The sequence below is a fragment of the Scyliorhinus torazame genome, chromosome 3 (assembly GCF_047496885.1).
Source record: "Scyliorhinus torazame isolate Kashiwa2021f chromosome 3, sScyTor2.1, whole genome shotgun sequence".
Taxonomy (NCBI): Eukaryota; Metazoa; Chordata; class Chondrichthyes; order Carcharhiniformes; family Scyliorhinidae; genus Scyliorhinus; species Scyliorhinus torazame.
This window is the reverse complement of record NC_092709.1, coordinates 95340688-95360382: the sequence shown is the minus strand read 5'-3', so window position 1 is coordinate 95360382 and position 19695 is coordinate 95340688. Positions and strand designations below refer to the sequence as shown.

The 19695-nt window shown below is 44.7% G+C and overlaps 1 protein-coding gene across 2 annotated transcripts in view; it reads left to right on the top strand.

Moving 5' to 3' along the window:
* Nucleotides 1–15106, top strand: part of lratb.1 (lecithin retinol acyltransferase b, tandem duplicate 1) — a 270816-nt gene extending 255710 nt beyond the window's left edge. For both annotated transcript variants that reach the window (XR_011940145.1, XM_072496002.1), the window contains 2 exons: nucleotides 11734–11824; nucleotides 13040–15106. Coding sequence is in view for 1 of the 2 variants with exons in the window: in XM_072496002.1 (XP_072352103.1) it covers nucleotides 11734–11824; nucleotides 13040–13117 (169 nt within the window). In the remaining variant the exon portion in view is untranslated. The remainder of the gene's footprint in view (nucleotides 1–11733; nucleotides 11825–13039) is intronic.
* Nucleotides 15107–19695: the final 4589 nt, after the last annotated feature.

The following is a 19695-nucleotide window of genomic DNA, read 5'->3' as shown; positions in this document are numbered from 1 at the left end:
CAATCTCAGAATCCCAGTTTTGCTGGTGATTTTAGACCCCGCCCTTCCAGCTGGCTGTGTGATCGCTGACAGCAATTTGAAATTGCAGAGTGCTGTTAAATCAGGCGAGAACAGCCATCCGTGAAGCCGATGAGTTTCACACCGCTTTTCTCACCAGATCCAACACTGTGCAATTCTTATATTAGTTAGCCAATCCTCTATCCATGCATACCGCCCCCATCACCATGGGTCCTTAACTCATTAAGTGGCCTTATCGAACACTATTTGGAAATCCGAGTATATTATATTTACTGGTTCCCCTTTATCTATCCTGTTCATTTCCACTTTAAAGAATTCCAATAAATGTTGTCAGGCATGATTTCCCCTTCATGATGCCATGCTGACGCTGCTTGATTATATTATTTATTTCTAAATGCTCTGCTATTAATTCCTTTATAATGGACTCTAACATTTTCCCAGTGACAGAAGTTAAGCTAGCTGGAGAAGTTACCTGTTTTTGTCTCTTCCCATTTTTTTGAATAAGGATGTTACATTGGCAATTTTTCAATCCTCTGGCTTTTCCAGAATTTAAGAATTCTTGGAAGATTACCATCAGTCCATCCACCATCTCTGTAGCTACTTCCTTTAATATCCTCGGATGCAACCCATTAGTTTCCTAGTACTTTTTCTCTAGTGACAATTATTGTATTTATTGCCACCCTCCTTTTTGCCCCTTGAATATTAAGTATTTTTGGAATGTTATTAGTGTCTCCTACCATGAAGACTGATGCAAAGTATTTGTTTAACTCCTCTGCCATTTCCTGTTTCCCCATCATTATTTCCCCAGTCTCATTCTCTAAGGGGCCTATGTTTATTTGGCCTCTTTCTTCCTTTTTATATATTTAAAGAAGCTTACTGTCCATTTTTATATTACTTACTAGTTCATCCTCCCAATTTATCTTCTCCCTCTTTGTTTTTTTTGGTTATCTTTTGTTGATTTTTAAAAATTTCCCAATCCTCTAATATACCACTAATCTTTGCCACATTGTATGTTTTTTAGTTAAGTTTACTAATATACTTAACTTCCTTGGTTAACCGTGGTTGATTTATCCCCTTCCTCACTGGAATATATCTTTGTTGTGAACCATGAACTACTTTTATAGATGTCCGCCATTGCTGATCAACCGTCTTTTCTGCTAAACTCCTTTCCCAGACCACTCTAGCCAACTCTGTCCTGATTCCTATGTAATTACCCTTATTAAAGTTAATCACAACTGTTTCTGACTAAAGTTTCTCCCTCTCAAACTGAATGCTACATTCTACCATGTTATGGTCAGGCTGCGATGTTAGACTGCCCCTTTGCCGGCGCAAATGGCCCAGATGGTGTCACACAATCGTTCTCTTAAAATGCCCTGTTCAGCTATGAGGTTACTTATGAGGAAACATTATAAATATGCAACATTTCCTCTCACTTTAAATCAAAGATCCCTGACATAATTAACAGTATAACATTAACAATCAATTCGCAACATGAACAACCAATCAACAACAACGGCAGACGTTCCGGAGGTCGTTGTTCTGTGGTTGTCGGTGAACTTCATGTATCTGTTTATTAGTACTTGCTGCATCTGGTCGCATTTTTGGTGGCCACATTATAGGAAGGATGTGATTGCACTGGAGGGGGTGCAGAGGAGATTCACCAGGATGTTGCCTGGGATGGAACAGTTAAGTTATGATGAGAAGTTGGATAGGCTTAGGTTGTTTTCGTTGGAAAAGAGAAGACTGAGGGATGACCTGATCGAGGTGTACAAGAATATGAGGGGCAGAGAAAGGATGGAGAGAGAGCAGCTGTTACCCTTAGTTGAAGGGTCAGTCATGAGGGGACAAAAGTTCAAGTTAAGGGGCAGGTGGTTTACGTGGTATGTGAGGAACATTTTTTTTATTCAATTTTTTATTATTTTAACATTTCACAAAACAAAACAAAAATATTACACCCCTAAATTACCGCCCCCCCCACACCGTTTGCAAGTATCCTCTACCCCCCTCAAACAGCTGGCTCATCCTTGACTTTGTCAAATGTGTGGAAAATCTTTTTTACCCAGAGGATGGTGATGGTCTGGAATGCAGTGCCTGGGAAGGTGGGAGAGGCGGGCTGCCTCACATCCTTTAAAAAGTACCTGGATGAGCATTTGGCACATCATAATTCAAGGCTTATGGGCCAGGTGCTGGCAAATGGGATTAGGTAGGTAGTCCAGATGTTTTTCATGTGTCGGTGCAGAGTCGATGGGCCGAATGGCCTCTTCTGCACTGTGTTTTCTGTGATCTCTGGTATCTTAGGCTTGGTCTGAGCGTCGTCAGTGGTTACTTTAACCGATTCAATAAAGTAATCTGAGGTTGACTCGGTGTTTGATTCATAACTGAGGCGCTGTTTTCCCCAATTAGTTCATTTTGTGTCAGGTACTCAGGAATGTCAAGGTCAGGGCGCACCAGTGGCTCAATCGGTTAGCTCGCGGTACTTATCCAGCAGTGCAATCAGCGAGGAACAACAAGGTTGTCTCTTGGCACAGCTGGATTGGGCTCTCTGTTGGTTCTGCCTCTGAAGGATTGGCTCTTGTCGCAAAAAGTTAATCCACATGCCTTCTCCATATTACATCGTCTCAGGTTTGTACGGTGTAAGAGACCGATCCTGACTGCTAAGGTGTGCCAGCAATCCACTTTTCACTTGTGCGATAATTTCTTCCCAGAACTCTTGACCCTGGTGAAAAACAAAGTTTCACCTTGTTCTCCTGCCGTATGACTTGATCCTCCTGCTTTATTTTATCTTGGGCGGTTTTAGCAAATCAAATGCTGTGCGTGGTTGACGTTTAACCATTAGCAATGCCGGAGAAACGTGGATTGTTGAGTGCGCAGTACATGGGCAGAAATCGACTCAAATGTTCAGACAAATGAACCTTGTTCTCTGGTTACCTTTAATGAATCTTTCATTGTCTGTACAAAATGTTCTGACAACCCATTTGTGACGGGGTGACCAAGAGCAGGCTGGATGTGTTGAATTTTGTTCTCCTTCAAGTAGCTTATGAGCTCTTGAGACATGAACTGCAGTCCATTATTACTCATCAATTGTTCAGGGTAACCAGATCTGCTGAAGATTTCACCCAATCTTTCAATTGTTTTTTCCAATGATGTTGACTTCATGATGGCACCTTCAGGCCATTTCGAGTGAGCATTGACTACAATGAGAAACATGCACCCTTCAAACAGCCCTGTACAATGAACATGTACCCATTGCCAGGCCTCTTCTGGTCATTCCCATGGGTGCAACGGAGTTAATGGTGGCAGGTCCCGCACTTTTGCACAAGACGAACACATTCCTGCCTTCTCCTCGATTTTGGCATCTAATCCCGGCCACCAAAGGTAGTTCCTGGCTATCTCCTTCATCCTTACAATCCCACAGTGGCCTTTGTGGAATTGGTTTAATACACGTTTTCTTAATAATGGTGGAATGATGACTCTCATTCCCCTGAGGAGGCAACCTACCTCTACGGATAACTCAAGTGTTCGGGATGGATATATGGCTTTAACTCTGGGTTTGCTTCTGAAGTCTTGACTTGAAGCACCATGTCCATAACCTCTGACAGTACTGGATCACTTCTGGTATGCTTCTTCACCTGTCCTGTGGTTACAGGAGTGTTATCTACTTGCTCGAAGTAGAAAATGTTTCCACACAAACTGCTTATTGATGAACTATTTGGTAAGGGTAGTCGCGAGAGTCCATCTGCATTCGAATGAAAGTTTGACTGACGATACTCGATCTCGTATGTGTGTGTTGACAAGAGTAATGCCCACCTCTACATTCAGCTCGCTACCAGTGAGGGAATCCCGGTATGAGATACGACAATCATTCTTATTGGACGATCATCTATCAATAAAATGATTTCCTCCCTACAAGAACTGGTAGAACCGTTTTATTCCAAAAATTATACCCAGGGCTTCTTTATCTGCGCATAATTGCTTTCGACTTTATTCAAGGTCCTTGACGCAAAGGCTTCACTTCACCTGTGGGCATTATATGGGAACCCACTGCCCCAACCCCATAAGATGATGCGTCATACACCAGTTGCAGGGGTAAGTTTGGATCAAAATGTGTCAGGACTTCTGACTTGAGTAGTGCTTCTTTAGCTTGCACGAATGCTCTCTCACATTGATTCCCCCACCCAGCACCCTCCGCTACCATTTCCACTTTTCATTTTGACACAGTATATTTTGCAAGGATTTTAGAATAATTGCCAAATTAAGGACAAACCTTCAGTAATTAAGTAAAGCTAAGAAAGATCGAAGTTGGTTGACATTTTGAGGTGCGGGTGCCTCGGTCATGGCTTTGACTTTGAAAGGAGACTCATGTGGTCCCTTGGAGTCGATGACATGACCCAGATATTCAACTGAAGATTGGAAAAAAATCACATTTGTCTTTTGGACTCTTAGTCCATAATCTTCTAATCTCTGGAGTGAGACAACTAGGTTGCGGAGATGTCCTTCCTCATTCTTCCCATAACCAAGATGTCATCCAGGTAACATTGGACTCCAATGTTCGTCTCATCCTATTAAGATTTGGTCCTTAACTCGTTGGAACAACACTAGCGCTGAAGTGATGCTAAATAGTAATCTTTTGTATCAAAACACCCTTTATGTGTCACAATCATCAATAACTGGCCCCGGGACCAGACAGATACACGGTTGAGTTCTATAAAAGGTTTTCCGTGCTGTTAGGGCCGCCCCTGGTAAAGACTTTTAATGAGTTGAAGGAGCTGGGAGTGCTCCCCCAACGTTATCGCAAGCATCGATTTCCCTTATTTCGAAACGGGATAAGGATCCGGAGAGCTGTGGTTCGTATAGGCCAATCGCCCTGCTAAATGTGGATGCATAATTACTGGCAAAGATCTTGGCCACACGTTTAGAGGATTGTGTTCCGGGGGTAATAGGGGAGGACCAGACGGGATTTGTTAAGGGACATCACCGGACGTCCAACATTAGGCGGCTCCTTAACGTAATAATGATGCCTGCGGAGGGGTGCAAGGTCGAGGTGGTGGTGGCCATGGATGCAGAAAAGGCCTTTGATCGGGTGGAGTGGACGTATTTGTGGGATGTCCTGGGAAGGTTTGGGTTTGGGCAGGGATTTGTGGATTGGGTCCAGTTGCTATATCAGGCACCGGTGGCAAAGGTAAGGACAAACTGGGTTCGATCAGAGTATTTTAGCCTGTGTCGGGGGACAAGATAGGGGTGTCCACTCTCCCCACTACTGTTTGCCCTGGCCATAGAGCCATTGGCAATGGAGTTGAGAGCATTGAACATTTGGCGGGGGATAGTGAGAGGGGGCGTGGAACATAGGGTCTCGCTCTATGCGGATGATTTGCTCCTTTATATAACAGACCCGTTGAGGGAAATTGCAGGAATTATGGGAATACTGGAGGAATTTGGCCGGTTCTCAGGTTACAAACTGAATATGGGCAAGAGTGAGGTCTTTGCGATCCAGGCAAGGGGGTAGGAGAGGAGACTGAGGGAGATGCCGTTCAAAGGGGTGGGAGGGGGTTTTAGGTACCTGAGGATTCAACTGGCAAGGGACAGGGGTCAGCTTCACAAATTAAATTTGGGCAGATTGATTGAGCAAATGAAAGGGGACTTCCGTAGGTGGGACGTGCTCCCGCTGTCATTGGCGGGGAGGGTACAGACTGTGAAAATGACAGTCCGCCCGAGATTGCTGTTCGTGTTTCAGTGTCTTCCAATCTTCATCCCCAAGGCATTTTTTAGGAAAATTAATGCGACGATCTTGGGTTTTATTTGGGCCGGGAAAGCCCCGAGGGTGAGTAAGGTCCTTCATGAGCGGGGGCGCGGGGAAGGCGGCTTGGACCTTCCGAACTTTATTAATTACAACTGGGCCGCCAATATATCGATGATTAGGAAATGGGTAGTGGGGGAGGGGTCGGTGTGAGAGCGAGTGGAGGCAGCATCTTGCAGGGGCACGAGTCTGAAGGTTTGTTAACGGCACCTCTGCTGTTCGATGGCTCAGTACTCCACTAGCCCATTGGGATTGAGAGATTTGGGGATCTTTTTATTGAGGAGGGTTTCCCAAGCCTGGAGGAGCTAGAGGAGTTTGGGCTGCCGGCTGAGAACGAGTTCCGGTACCTGCAGGATTTTGTCCGGAGGCAGGTCCCGAGCTTCCCTCACCTCCCACTAAGGGGGCTACAGGATAAGGAGATGTATAAAACAGGGGTTAGGGAAGGGAGGGTCTCGGAAATATATGAGGAATTGATGGAGTGGGAAGGGGTCCTAATTGGGGAGGTGAAGAGGAAGAGTTGGGAAGAGAGTTGGAAGTTGGGTTATGGGAGAAGGCCCTGAGGAGAGTCAATGCATCCTCGTGTGCCAGGCTTAGCCTGATCCAGTTCAAGGTGGTTCACAGGGCTCATGTGACTGTGGCCCAGATGAATAGGTATTTCGAAGAGGTGGAGGACAGGTGTGGGCGGTGTGGAGGAAGTCATGCGAACCCTGTGCATATATTTTGAGCGTGTTCGAGGCTGAGGGGATTCAGGCAGGGATTTTCGGATGTCATGTCATAGGTCCTGGGAGGGAGGGTGACTCCGAGTCCAGAGGTGAGAATATCTGGAGTGTCGGAAGATCCGGGAGCCCAGGGGGGAGAGAGGCTGACGTTTTGGCCTTTGCCTCGCTGGTGGCCCGGAGACAGATTTTGCTGCGATGGAGGGACTCGGAGCCTCCAAATTCAGGGGTTTGGGTCAGTGACATGGCAGGTTTTCGTAGGCTAGAGAAGATTAAGTTTGCCTTAAGGGGTTCATTACAGGGGTTCGCTCGGAGGTGGGTGGCAGCCGTTCATCGACTTCTTCAAGGAAAATTGACCGTCAGCAAGGTTGGGTGGGGTGGGTGGGGGTGGGAAGGGGAGGCTTGGAAGTGACGAATAAGGCCAGGGAATCTAATGTAAGGGTAGTTAGAGTTTAGGGGTGGGTGGAATTGGGTGTGTTATTGTGGGGTTTTTGCGTGTGATGGATCTCTCGGTTGTTTAAAATGTGAAAATGTTAAAATTATAAATGTCTCAATTAAATATTTTCTCAAAAAACAATAACTGTTGTGAATTCTGATGCACGTTCATTTGAAGATTTGTTTGACTGTGGCTGATTTTTCTTAAGTGTTGGCCTCCAGCCAGCCGAGCGAACAGGTCATCTATCGGGGTGGAGGGTACTGCGCTGCACAATACAGGATTAATCATGACTTTAAAATCGTCACAAATGCGTACAGATCAGTCTTTTTTCATCACGGGTACGATCGGCGGCGTCCAATCACTCACATTAACGAGTTCAAGGACTTACGTTCTGACTAGCCATTCTAATTCTGCCTCCACCTTGGTTCTGATTACGTACGGCACTGTCCTAGCCTTTAAACATCTCACCTGCCTTACTTCCTTGATCTTCAGCTTTACTGAGATATCGTTCATGCTTTCCAGCTCACCGTTGAAGACACTGGCATGCTTCTTCAAGATTTCGGGTAGGCCTAATTTGGAACCTGTCATGAGATTTACTTCAACCCAATTTCCAGCCAAGTTCTCCCCATTGGTGCCTGATAATTTCCTTGGACTATATGCAAGGCCAAATCTGCCATCTGTCCATTTAATTGCACTGTTACTTTAATACAGCCCCTCAACACAACAACTTCTTTAATGTAAGCTTTCAACACTATCTTTGGGGGTTTCAGAGCAATATGTCGGAGCTTTTCTTGATAAACAGTCTCCAGCACCAGGAAGACGGCTGCCCCAGTGTCCACCTCCATCTTTACCAGCTGACCGTCCACTAATGGAGTGACCCAATATCAGTTTGTTGCACCAGCAATAGCTAGTTCATTTAATGATGGTTCGGCTTCAGATTGAATCAAGTTTCTTCTCATGTCCTTTTAGTACCACGTGGACACTTTTTTTCCTTGGTTCCGTTTGTAATTTGATTTATTTGGCTCTTGCTTCCTGCAATTTTGCCTGAAGCTTGTTTCTTTTTCCAACAAGCATGTTCAATGTGGCTCTTTTCTGCCACAGTTCCTGCACATGATGTCTTTGCACCAACAATCTGCGGCTGAGTGCCTGGTTTCTACACACCAATGGCAAGTCCGGGTCTGTGTTTGAGTTTGAGCCGACACCTTGTGAATTCTTGTGCTTAAACACAACTGTTGGGCTTATTTGGCTAGTAATTCCATGGATACAGCAACTTCCAAAGTTTTTTTTTTAAAGGTCAGGTTGCTTTCAGTTAACAACTGCTTTTGAATAGCATCGCTCCTGAAACCACAGACTTAACTGCCTCTCATGGTATCATTTAACAATCCCTTTTCAGTCTTTTCAGGGTAGCTTTAAACTGTGCAGTCGGTCACCTTCTTCTTGGTTGTGCTTATGAAACCTAAAACTTTCTGCGATGACTAAAGGTTTGGTGGATAGTGGCCCTGCAAGGTTTCCACTATTTCTTTGTATGTTTTTGAACCTGGCTTTACATGCGATACCAGATTCCCAAGAAGGTTAAATGTTTTCCCCCACCCCCATTAGGCTCAGGAATGGTGGGACTTGTTTGCTGATATCTTGTTAACTTGGAACAAAATAGTTGAATTGTTTCATGTACGAGGTCCATCACTCTGTATTCTCATCAAATGATCCCATGGTGCCAAAAACTCCCACCATTTTTCTCTATGGAAGGACTTACGTGTGTTCAATGTGCCACAGGTTTTTAGCACTATCTTGCTCTCTTTCTTCCCAAAACAATGCAAACCTGAGCGCAGCCTTTTTCCGTACGTGTTTCTGCAACATTCCAGCAGCCCGAGGTTTGAAAATGCCCGTCCCCCACCCCCACTTGAATGTCATCCTTGCCTACTTTGACCTATATGTGCCATGGTCAGTCAGCTCATCAACCTGCAACTCCCACTCTTGTCCAAACCAGGTAAAACAGCCTCAAACCTGTTGGACAATTGCAGAGGCTGACACTCCTGCACTCATGCCCTCTGGGTTCTCTTGCCTGACTCAGCAGCAGTCACATCTCCCTGACCATTTTCCAAACCAGAAGATTATATCCTCAGGAGTGTGACCAGCTCCTGAAACAAAGCATCCAGATAACTCTCACCCTCTCTAATGTGTCACAGTGTCCGCAGCTCAGCCTCCAGCTCAATGACTCTGAACCAAAGTTCCTCAAGCCACAGACACTTTCTGCTTGCCCTGGATAACACCAGTAATCCATGAGCTCCCACATGCTGCAGCCTTGACACATCATCTGTCCTGCCATACTTATGAGCTTTAAACAATTACTTAGGTATTTTATTCAATTATTTTCTTTTAGATATTTATTAATCTTATTAGAAACTCAAGTACTATTTTAAACCTTCAGAAAATAGACCTTGACTTGATATTCACAAGATACTCAGGAACAGCTTACCTCCTCCCCTGTAGCAGAGCAGAAACCAATTCCTACAGGGTGAAAAAGTTGGAAAAGCAAAATGGTACCCTCCACACCGAACTCCCTCTTCTCATCAAATGTCCACACTCTGTCCGAAGTCACACAAAATTCTACTCTTTAAACATACAAACGGTCCACATTTTAAACATAGAACAGGTCCACACTGTTCAAAGTTCTACAACTATTAACCAAAGGGAGGCAAATTCACAAACCAAAACGCAATTTGAGAATTGAATTCAATTTGTTTTCAATTTTGAACTTTTTTTAAAAAGCTGGTATCACAAAAAGTGTTCAAGCTTAAAGCCCAACGAATACTACTATCCTTTAGAGAAAACCTGTCAGCCTGACTTAGTTTGTCCCACATGTGCCTCTAGCTCCGTATCAACTGCTCTCTGAAGTCAAACCACATATTTCTAGCAAACCTCTACACTGCAGCGGTTCAAGAAGGCAATCTTCTTGGGGAAATGAGGGATGGACAATAGACGGCAATCTTAGCAGCAATGCGTTTCAGATATGTCTTGCTTGTTCCAAATCGAACTTATGATGGCATATATAATGTGAAGTTATGCTATTAAAATTATGTCCTGCCCGTTACAAAATATTCAATGGCATCGGGTGCTTCCTGAAATGGCCCCCTTGCTGTTTATGTGAAATAGTATTACTTTTTGCAGTGGTGTAACCAATGTGTGTTACATTAATATCCCCCATTTCTGATCTGAACCTGGTCTTTATTTCTTTCAAGTGGCCCCTTGTGCCTTGTTAACCTTTCTTGAAGGCAGAGCAGGAAAATACTTAAGTAACAAATGAGAATGTGTTGAGCATTAACTGTGATCGGACTTGCTTAATTCAATCAGTACAAACCTCTTTTCACACCATACAACTACAATTCTTCTCCACAGCTGTATTTTTTGACGGTCCATCTATATTCTCCTTCTGAACCCACAGACAGCTTGCTCTCCTAGCTTTCAGTTTAAAACATCACTGCCTTTCTCTATTACTGTTCACAATCTAAATAATAATAATCTTTATTAGTGTCACAAGTAGGCTTACATTAACACTGCAATCAAGTTACTGTGAAAATCCTCTCGTCACCACACTATGGCGCCGGTTCAGGTACATGGAGGGAGAATTCAGAATGTGCAATTCACCTAACAAGCACGTTTCGGAGGAAACCAGAGCACCCGGGAATCGAACCCGGGTCCCTGGCGCTGTGAAGCAACAGTGCTAACCTCTGTGCTGCCGTGCCGCCCAATATAAAGGAGGACACGATTGAGATGTTGCCTGACAAACATCAGGACAGCTAGTGGGTGTTTATCATTTGTTTTTGTTCATTCACAGGATCTGGGCGTCGCTGGCATTGTGTAACACACATTGGCATTTATTGCCCATCCCTAATTGAGACAGTGGTGGTGAACTGGCTTCTTGAACGGCAATTGCTACAATAGGACAGGGAGTTGCTTGTTTTTTTAAATCCTACAGTGACTGCACTGCAGTACTTCATTGACTGTAAAGTGCTACCGTAGCGTTTTGAGGCTATGGACGGTGTTATATATATATATATATTTTTAAAATTTCGAGTACCCAATTATTTTTTTCCAATTAAGGGGCAATTTAGCGTGGCCAATCAACCTACCCTCACATCTTTGGGTTGTGGGGGTGAAACCCACACAGACACAGGGAGAATGTGCAATCTCCACACAGGAAGGTGCTATATAAATGCAAACCTTTATGAGAAATAATGTCACATTTAGCTCATTACCATTTTCAACCTGTTTGTGTGTCTTTTAAATGTGTGTGAATGAGCTTATTTAAAGCACAACGCTTTAATGTTGTAATAGCTGACCACAGTGAGCAGTGGTTGGCAGTTTGGGAAATCTGCTGGCTGTGGGTTGTGGTTTCACTGGAGCAGTCTGTATTCCTTCAGCCAAGGCCACATGTAACCAATTGACTCCCTGTAATGAGAGAAATGCCAATGGTCCTTAGTCAACAATGACTAATTACCTTCTGTCTTTCAAACACACTGCCGGAAATGCTGGAAAAAACACTCGTTTATCAGAAACGAAGGAAAAGAATAATGGTAAAGAGATAAACCATGTTGGCAGACTTTAAACGTGGCAGACTACAGCTGTGAGTCAGATCCCATATAATTACATACAAATGCCGCCGCAACAGATTATTTATTGCAACACCTTACAGTAAATGATTATTTTTTTTTTTAGCGTAAACCCCGGAGGATTTGGACATGTTTCAGTAATTTTTCTTTTATCCTCAGATTTAACCTTCCGGGAATCCAGGGATTAAATTTTGTGCTGAAAGATTCTTTGGGTGGTGGGGGCATCGCATCTTTAAGGAGTGACCCGCAGGTATAAAAATCAGTTTACTCACTAGTTCGTGCCTCGTGCTTTTTCATGTACCACAATTGTATTGAAGCACCTCACAGTTGAGCATGATTGAGGTAGAAAATTTAAATACCTTTGCACCATTTGTAATGACCTTTCTGAAATGACTGTAATGTTTCTTTGACTGCATTGAAGCATCTCAGAGTGCGACACGATGTACGTAGAGAACCTGAATATCATTGCACATTGTGTGGTGGCCATTTTGAAATGTTTGTAATGTTCTTTCAGATATTTTATCAATAAAGTATAATTTTTTCAAAAAAGGTTCTTGGCCTTTTGGCTAAGATCAAGGATGTGGGGTGGCATGGTGGCACAGTCGTTAGCACTGCTGCCCACTGTACTGAGGACCCGTGTTCCATCCCGCCCCGGGTCACTGTCCACGTACAGTTTGCACATTCTCTGTGTCTGCATGGGTTTCGGCCCCTCAACCTAAAGATGTGCAGGATAGGTGGATTGGCCACCCTAAATTGTCCCTTAATTGGAAAAAATTAATTGGGTACTCCTAAATTTATTTTTCAAATAAGATCACGGGCGAGACCGGGTGTAATATGCCTGTTCTTGTCAGCTTGGATCTAGTTCGCCTCTCTTTTGGGGACCATGAATTGGATTTAATAATTTGAATTGTTTTTTTGGAGGAGGCAAGGAGATAGATTACGGGCCCGTCCTGTCCACTCTGCGGCTTTGTAACTCCGAGAAAGCATTTCTTTAAAGCAAATTGGTAAATGCAGGAAAGGCGCGACAAAAGCTGCTGTTGACGCAAGGACTTAAGACTAAGAAATGAGTGAAACATTTGGATGTGTTTCCCCAGCACTCGGTGTTGGAACTGGAATGCTTGCACAGGGGCTGGTTTAGCACACTGGGCTAAATTGCTGGCTTTTAAAGCAGACCAAGGCAGGTCAGCAGCACGGTTCAATTCCCGTACCCGCCTCCCTGAACAGGCGCCGGAATGTGACGACTAGGGGCTTTTCACAGTAACTTCATTGAAGCCTACTCGTGACAATAAGCGATTTTCATTTCATTTGTTAAATGAATGTTTAACAAACTCCTTAAAACCTGATTGTGTCTTGAACAATTCTCACTACCGTCCAGCTTCCTCCCCAAATACTGCATCTGAAAGTGATTTTAATCGAATACAGTTTCAAAGCTCCACTGTACTAAAAACATTTTTTTTTTAAACAGGGCAAAGCGTATGGACAGATGCTATTGGACCTCCGACTGAATCGCCTTCCTGATCTGAAGACTCTGATAGAGGAATAGTCGAGGTGTCGGGTGCATGCAGGTCCCGCCTATTCGAGGAATGCACGACAAAGATGCCCTAATGGTGCCTTCACTTTATTCTGCACATTGGAAATAGCACAGGAAATTAAAACCACTATACATTTTTGTCACTTTTTTAAGCATTCTTTATCTAACGTGGCACTTGACATTGGTAGCATATAATTGAGAGCACGTTTGTGTCATTTAATTAAAATAATGAATCGATTAATTTATGCCGGTGTTTGTCCCCTGCAGTCGGATTTGCATATAACCGATCCATGTGGCTAATGCTATTGTCACAGGCCGCACTGAGCTACTGCCATTGTGAGGTGTATTCCACAGGATACACACGCCCCGGGCCTCCTGTTTCCTGTCACTGACCTTTCAATCGCAGTACACGTCCAGTGTTATTAATTAACTTTGATTAACTGATGGGGAGCTGCGAAATACCCAGAAAGCGGTCCAGTGGGCATTATGCTGCTAATGCCATTGTTAAACCGTGTGGTCTCAGTTTGACCAGTCCAGTTGCACAGATTCCAACGTGGAGACAGTGACATTTTTTTTTCAGTAGACTAATTCCCATGGTAACTAATTCGTTGGCAGGTGACGTCCTGAAACAGAGAGTGGGAAGTACAATTGATCAGTCTGCTCTGGAACTCCTTGTAAACAAGCGCAGTTATGTCTGACTGGATCAATGAAGTGACATTCGAAAAGTTAAATTCAATTCAATATACTGTAAATAGACAGATATCATAAATGTGATTTCAACTCTACCAGACGAATTACTTTGCAATTTTACTAGTTTACAGAATCCCTACTGTGTGGTGAGCTTTAAATTTAGGGCGAAATGATGTGAAATTGGGGATAAATAACTTTTTTTAAAGACATATTCCATTCGAGATAGGTGAATCTGAAATAACTGGTGAATGACAAGCTTTCCAGTACAGGCACGGTTTCCGTTAACACTGAGCTCCTACCTACAGGACAAAGCGCTGCAGGATTTCGGCGCTGTTGGGGGGAATGGTAGACCTAGGTTGCTTCATGGGTTACACTGGCACGCTGCAGTTCTCCCTCAAACTACTTCTCCAAAAAAAACTACACACTTGTTTGAACCGAAATTAATTTAACCAACTTTCAGATATCCGGCATCCGCGGTATGTTGTTGGGGTTTTTCTTTTTTGCAAAGATATATTTTTTGCATAAAATATCTGAAAGAATGTTCAAGATGACCACCCCAAAAAGTGCAATAAGTGTTGAATTGAAGCTAAATCTGCTTTGTTTTTCTATGCTGCACCTATCCCTCATGAATGGGCTGTATCTCTGCCAGCTTCCGTTTTGACCTGATGATTGATGCTTTGGTAAAGTCAGTGGTTGAGATGGGATTAAGTCTGTAATCCTCCAAGCTACACTTTCAATCATTGTGAGTGGAAGTTGTCCGTGTTGGAGCCTCGGCATCTCAGCACCCCACCCCCACACAGGTCGACATTGCACACATTTGCCTGAATTGAGGCTGACCCTCAGTTTGGATCCTTTCCGGGTACTTGTGTCAAGGCCCGTCAGCAACCTGACTGCTCAGAAAACAGCGACAGTCCTGCTCCTCTCCCGCGCCACCTGGCTCCCCAAAAGCCTCAAGTTGGCCTATACAACTGACCAGAGTTTCCACACTTCGATCAACTCCAATTTAAAAAGGAATCGGCTCCTTCTTGGGTCATAGGACTCCCATTTGAACCTTAAAGCGGAGCCTAGGAGAAACTGAGAGAGGCGGACACCTTGCCGCTGACATTCATATGACCAACCCATTCACCCTGGCGCGGCTGCACCCTCTCTGTAATGTCTGTGTGTGTTAGCAGAGATCATCCGTTTGATTCATTATTCAACTCGCAGCAAGAAATCGCACTGACTTTGTTTAATATGTTTAATGAAATGTATCGATAAATAATGGAAAGATACTGCAGTTATGGATGAAGGAAATAAACTTTACAAAAATAAGTTTTTTGAAATGCATTCTCGAGTTTTCCTTAAAGATTTTTTAGGGGCATAGTCTACAATTTAAAGCCATTTCTTACATAAGTGAAGTTAAATCAATTCTTCATTTTAAATCGGAGATCGGTAGACCAAAGGTATTAAGGAATATGGGTCGAAGGGATCTCTAATTCACTGCACAGACTGAAGGGGCTAATTGGCTCCCAGGGGTTTTTCCACAGTAACGTCATTTGCAGTCATGATGTGGAGATGCCGGCGTTGGACTGGGGTGAGCACAGCAAGAAGTCTTACAACACCGGGTTAAAGTCCAACAGGTTTGTTTCAAACACTAGCTTTCGGAGCACTGCTCCTTCCTCAGGTGAGGAAGCTAGTGTTTAAAACAAACCTGTTGGACTTTAGCCTGGTGTTGTAAGACGTGTTACTGCCATTTGCAGTGTTAATGGAAGCCTACCTGTGACAAAGATGATTATTATTTCATCATCCGCCCTGCTGGATGCAAACTGCACAGTCAGAATTTCGCAATTGAAACTTCTCTGAAATCAAAGGCCTGGATTATCGAGTCCAAGCCTTGGCTTCCCGAGCGCTCTGCAGTGAAAAATATCACCGCGTCTCCCAGTGTCCAGAGTGCACCAAGTTGACACAGGACAATTCCATTCTAGATGTAGATACAGCAATGTATCATGACAAAGGTGTGACAAGAAATAATAACGGTTCTGGAAGTAAATACATAGAATCATGGAATTTACAGTGCAGAAGGAGGCCATTCGGCCCATAGAGTCTGCACCGGCCCTTGGAAAGAGCACCTCATTTAAGGCCACACTTCCAACCTAACCCAGTAACCCCACCTAAAAAAATTTGTACACCAAGGGCACTTTATCATGGCCAATCCACCTAACCTGCACCTCTTTGGACTGAGAGGAAACCAGAGGAAACACGGGGAGAACGTGCAGACTCCGCACAGGCAGGGACACAAGCCGGGAATCGAACCTGGGACCCTGAAGCTGTGAAGCAACTGTGCTACCGTGCTGCGCACATGCAGGCAGATTTTTTAAAAATAGAGTATAGTGTTACAAAGAACAAAGAACAAAGAAATGTACAGCACAGGAACAGGCCCTTCGGCCCTCCAAGCCCGTGCCGACCATACTGCCCGACTAAACTACAATCTTCTACACTTCCTGGGTCCGTATCCTTCTATTCCCATCCTATTCATATATTTGTCAAGATGCCCCTTAAATGACACTATTGTCCCTGCTTCCACTACCTCCTCCGGTAGTGAGTTCCAGGCACCCACTACCCTCTGCGTAAAAAACTTGCCTCATACATCTACTCTAAACCTTGCCCCTCTCATCTTAAACCTATGCCCCCTAGTAATTGACCCCTCTACCCTGGGGAAAAGCCTCTGACTATCCACTCTGTCTATGCCCTTCATAATTTTGTATACCTCTATCAGGTCGCCCCTCAACCTCCTTCGTTCCAGTGAGAACAAACCGAGTTTATTCAATCGCTCCTCATAGCTTATGCCCTCCATACCAGGCAACATTCTGGTAAATCTCGTCTGCACCCTCTCTAAAGCCTCCACATCCTTCTGGTAGTGTGGCGACCAGAATTGAACACTATACTCCAAGTGTGGCCTAACTAAGGTTCTATACAGCTGCAACATGACTTGCCAATTCTTATACTCAATGCCCCGGCCAATGAAGGCAAGCATGCCGTATGCCTTCTTGACTACCTTCTCCACCTGTGTTGCCCCTTTCAATGACCTGTGGACCTGTACTCCTAGATCTCTTTGACTTTCAATACTCTTGAGGGTTCTACCATTCACTGTATATTCCCTACCGGCATTAGCCCTTCCAAAATGCATTACCTCACATTTGTCCAGATTAAACTCCATCTGCCATCTCTCCGCCCAAGTCTCCAGACAATCTAAATCCTGCTGTATCCTCAGACAGTCCTCATCGCTATCCGCAATTCCACCAACCTTTGTGTCGTCTGCAAACTTACTGATCAGACCAGTTACATTTTCCTCCAAATCATTTATATATACTACAAAGAGCAAAGGTCCCAGCACTGATCCCTGTGGAACACCACTGGTCACAGCCCTCCAATTAGAAAAGCATCCCTCCATTGCTACCCTCTGCCTTCTATGGCCTAGCCAGTTCTGTATCCACCTTGCCAGTTCACCCCTGATCCCGTGTGACTTCACCTTTTGTACTAGTCTACCATGAGGGACCTTGTCAAAGGCCTTACTGAAGTTCATATAGACAACATCTACTGCCCTACCTGCATCAATCATCTCAGTGACCTCCTCGAAAAACTCTATCAAGTTAGTGAGATACGACCTCCCCTTCACAAAACCGTGCTACCTCTCACTAATACGTCCATTTGCTTCCAAATGGGAGTAGATCCTGTCTCGAAGAATTCTCTCCAGTAATTTCCCTACCACTGAAGTAAGGCTCACTGGCCTGTAGTTCCCGGGATTATCCTTGCTACCCTTCTTAAACAGAGGAACAACATTGGCTATTCTCCAGTCCTCCGGGACATCCCCTGAAGACAGCGAGGATCCAAAGATTTCTGTCAAGGCCTCAGCAATTTCCTCTCCAGCCTCCTTCAGTATTCTGGGGTAGATCCCATCAGGCCCTGGGGACTTATCTACCTTAATATTTTTTAAGACACCCAACACCTCGTCTTTTTGGATCACAATGTGACCCAGGCTATCTACACCCCCTTCTCCAGACTCAACATCTACCAATTCCTTCTCTTTGGTGAATACTGATGCAAAGTATTCATTTAGTACCTCGCCCATTTCCTCTGGCTCCACACATAGATTCCCTTGCCTATCCTTCAGTGGGCCAACCCTTTCCCTGGCTACCCTCTTGCTTTTTATGTACGTGTAAAAAGCCTTGGGATTTTCCTTAACCCTATTTGCCAATGACTTTTCATGACCCCTTCTAGCCCTCCTGACTCCTTGCTTAAGTTCCTTCCTACTTTCCTTATATGCCACACAGGCTTCGTCTGTTCCCAAACTTTTAGCCCTGACAAATGCCTCCTTTTTCTTTTTGACGAGGCCTACAATATCACTCGTCATCCAAGGTTCCCGAAAATTGCCGTATTTATCTTTCTTCCTCACAGGAACATGCCTGTCCTGTATTCCTTTCAACTGACACTTGAAAGCCTCCCACATGTCAGATGTTGATTTGCCCTCAAACATCCGCCCCCAATCTATGTTCTTCAGTTCCCGCCTAATATTGTTATAATTAGCCTTCCCCCAATTTAGCATATTCATCCTCGGACCACTCTTATCCTTGTCCACCAGTACTTTAAAACTTACTGAATTGTGGTCACTGTTACCGAAATGCTCCCCTACTGAAACATCTACCACCTGGCCGGGCTCATTCCCCAATACCAGGTCCAGTACCGCCCCTTCCCTAGTTGGACTGTTTACATATTGTTTTAAGAAGCCCTCCTGGATGCTCCTTACAAACTCCGCCCCGTCTAAGCCCCTGGCACTAAGTGAGTCCCAGTCAATATTGGGGAAGTTGAAGTCTCCCATCACCACAACCCTGTTGTTTTTACTCTTTTCCAAAATCTGTCTACCTATCTGCTCCTCTATCTCCCGCTGGCTGTTGGGAGGCCTGTAGTATACCCCCAACATTGTGACTGCACCCTTCTTATTCCTGATCTCTACCCATATAGCCTCACTGCCCTCTGAGGTGTCCTCTCGCAGTATAGCTGTGATATTCTCCCGAACAAGTAGCGCAACTCCGCCTCCCCTTTTACATCCCCCTCTATCCCGCCTGAAACATCTAAATCCTGGAACGTTTAGCTGCCAATCCTGCCCTTCCCTCAACCAGGTCTCTGTAATGGCAACAACATCATAGTTCCAAGTAGTAATCCAAGCTCTAAGTTCATCTGCCTTACCCGTAATGCTCCTTGCATTAAAACATATGCACTTCAGGCCACCAGACCCGCTGTGTTCAGCAACTTCTCCCCGTCTGCTCTGCCTCAGAGCCACACTGTCCCTATTCCCTAGTTCTCCCTCAATGCTCTCACCTTCTGACCTATTGCTCCCGTGCCCACCCCCCTGCCATACTAGTTTAAACCCTCCCGTGTGACACTAGCAAACCTCGCGGCCAGGATATTTATGCCTCTCCGGTTTAGATGCAACCCGTCCATCTTATACAGGTCACACCTGCCCCGGAAGAACTCCCAGTGGTCCAGATAACGGAAACCCTCCCTCCTACACCAGCTGTTTAGCCACGTGTTTGTCTGCTCTATCTTCCTATTTCTAGCCTCACTGGCACGTGGCACAGGGAGTAATCCCAAGATTACAACCCTCGAGGTCCTGTCTTTTAACTTTCTGCCTAGCTCCCTGAACTCCTGCTGCAGGACCTCATGCCCCGTCCTGCCTATGTTGTTAGTACCAATATGTACAACGGCCTCTGCCTGTTTGCCCTCCCCCTTCAGGATGCCCTCTACCCGTTCGGAGACATCCTGGACCCTGGCACCAGGGAGGCAACATACCATCCTGGAGTCTCTTTCACGTCCACAGAAGCGCCTATCTGTGCCCCTGACTATAGAGTCCCCTATTACTATTA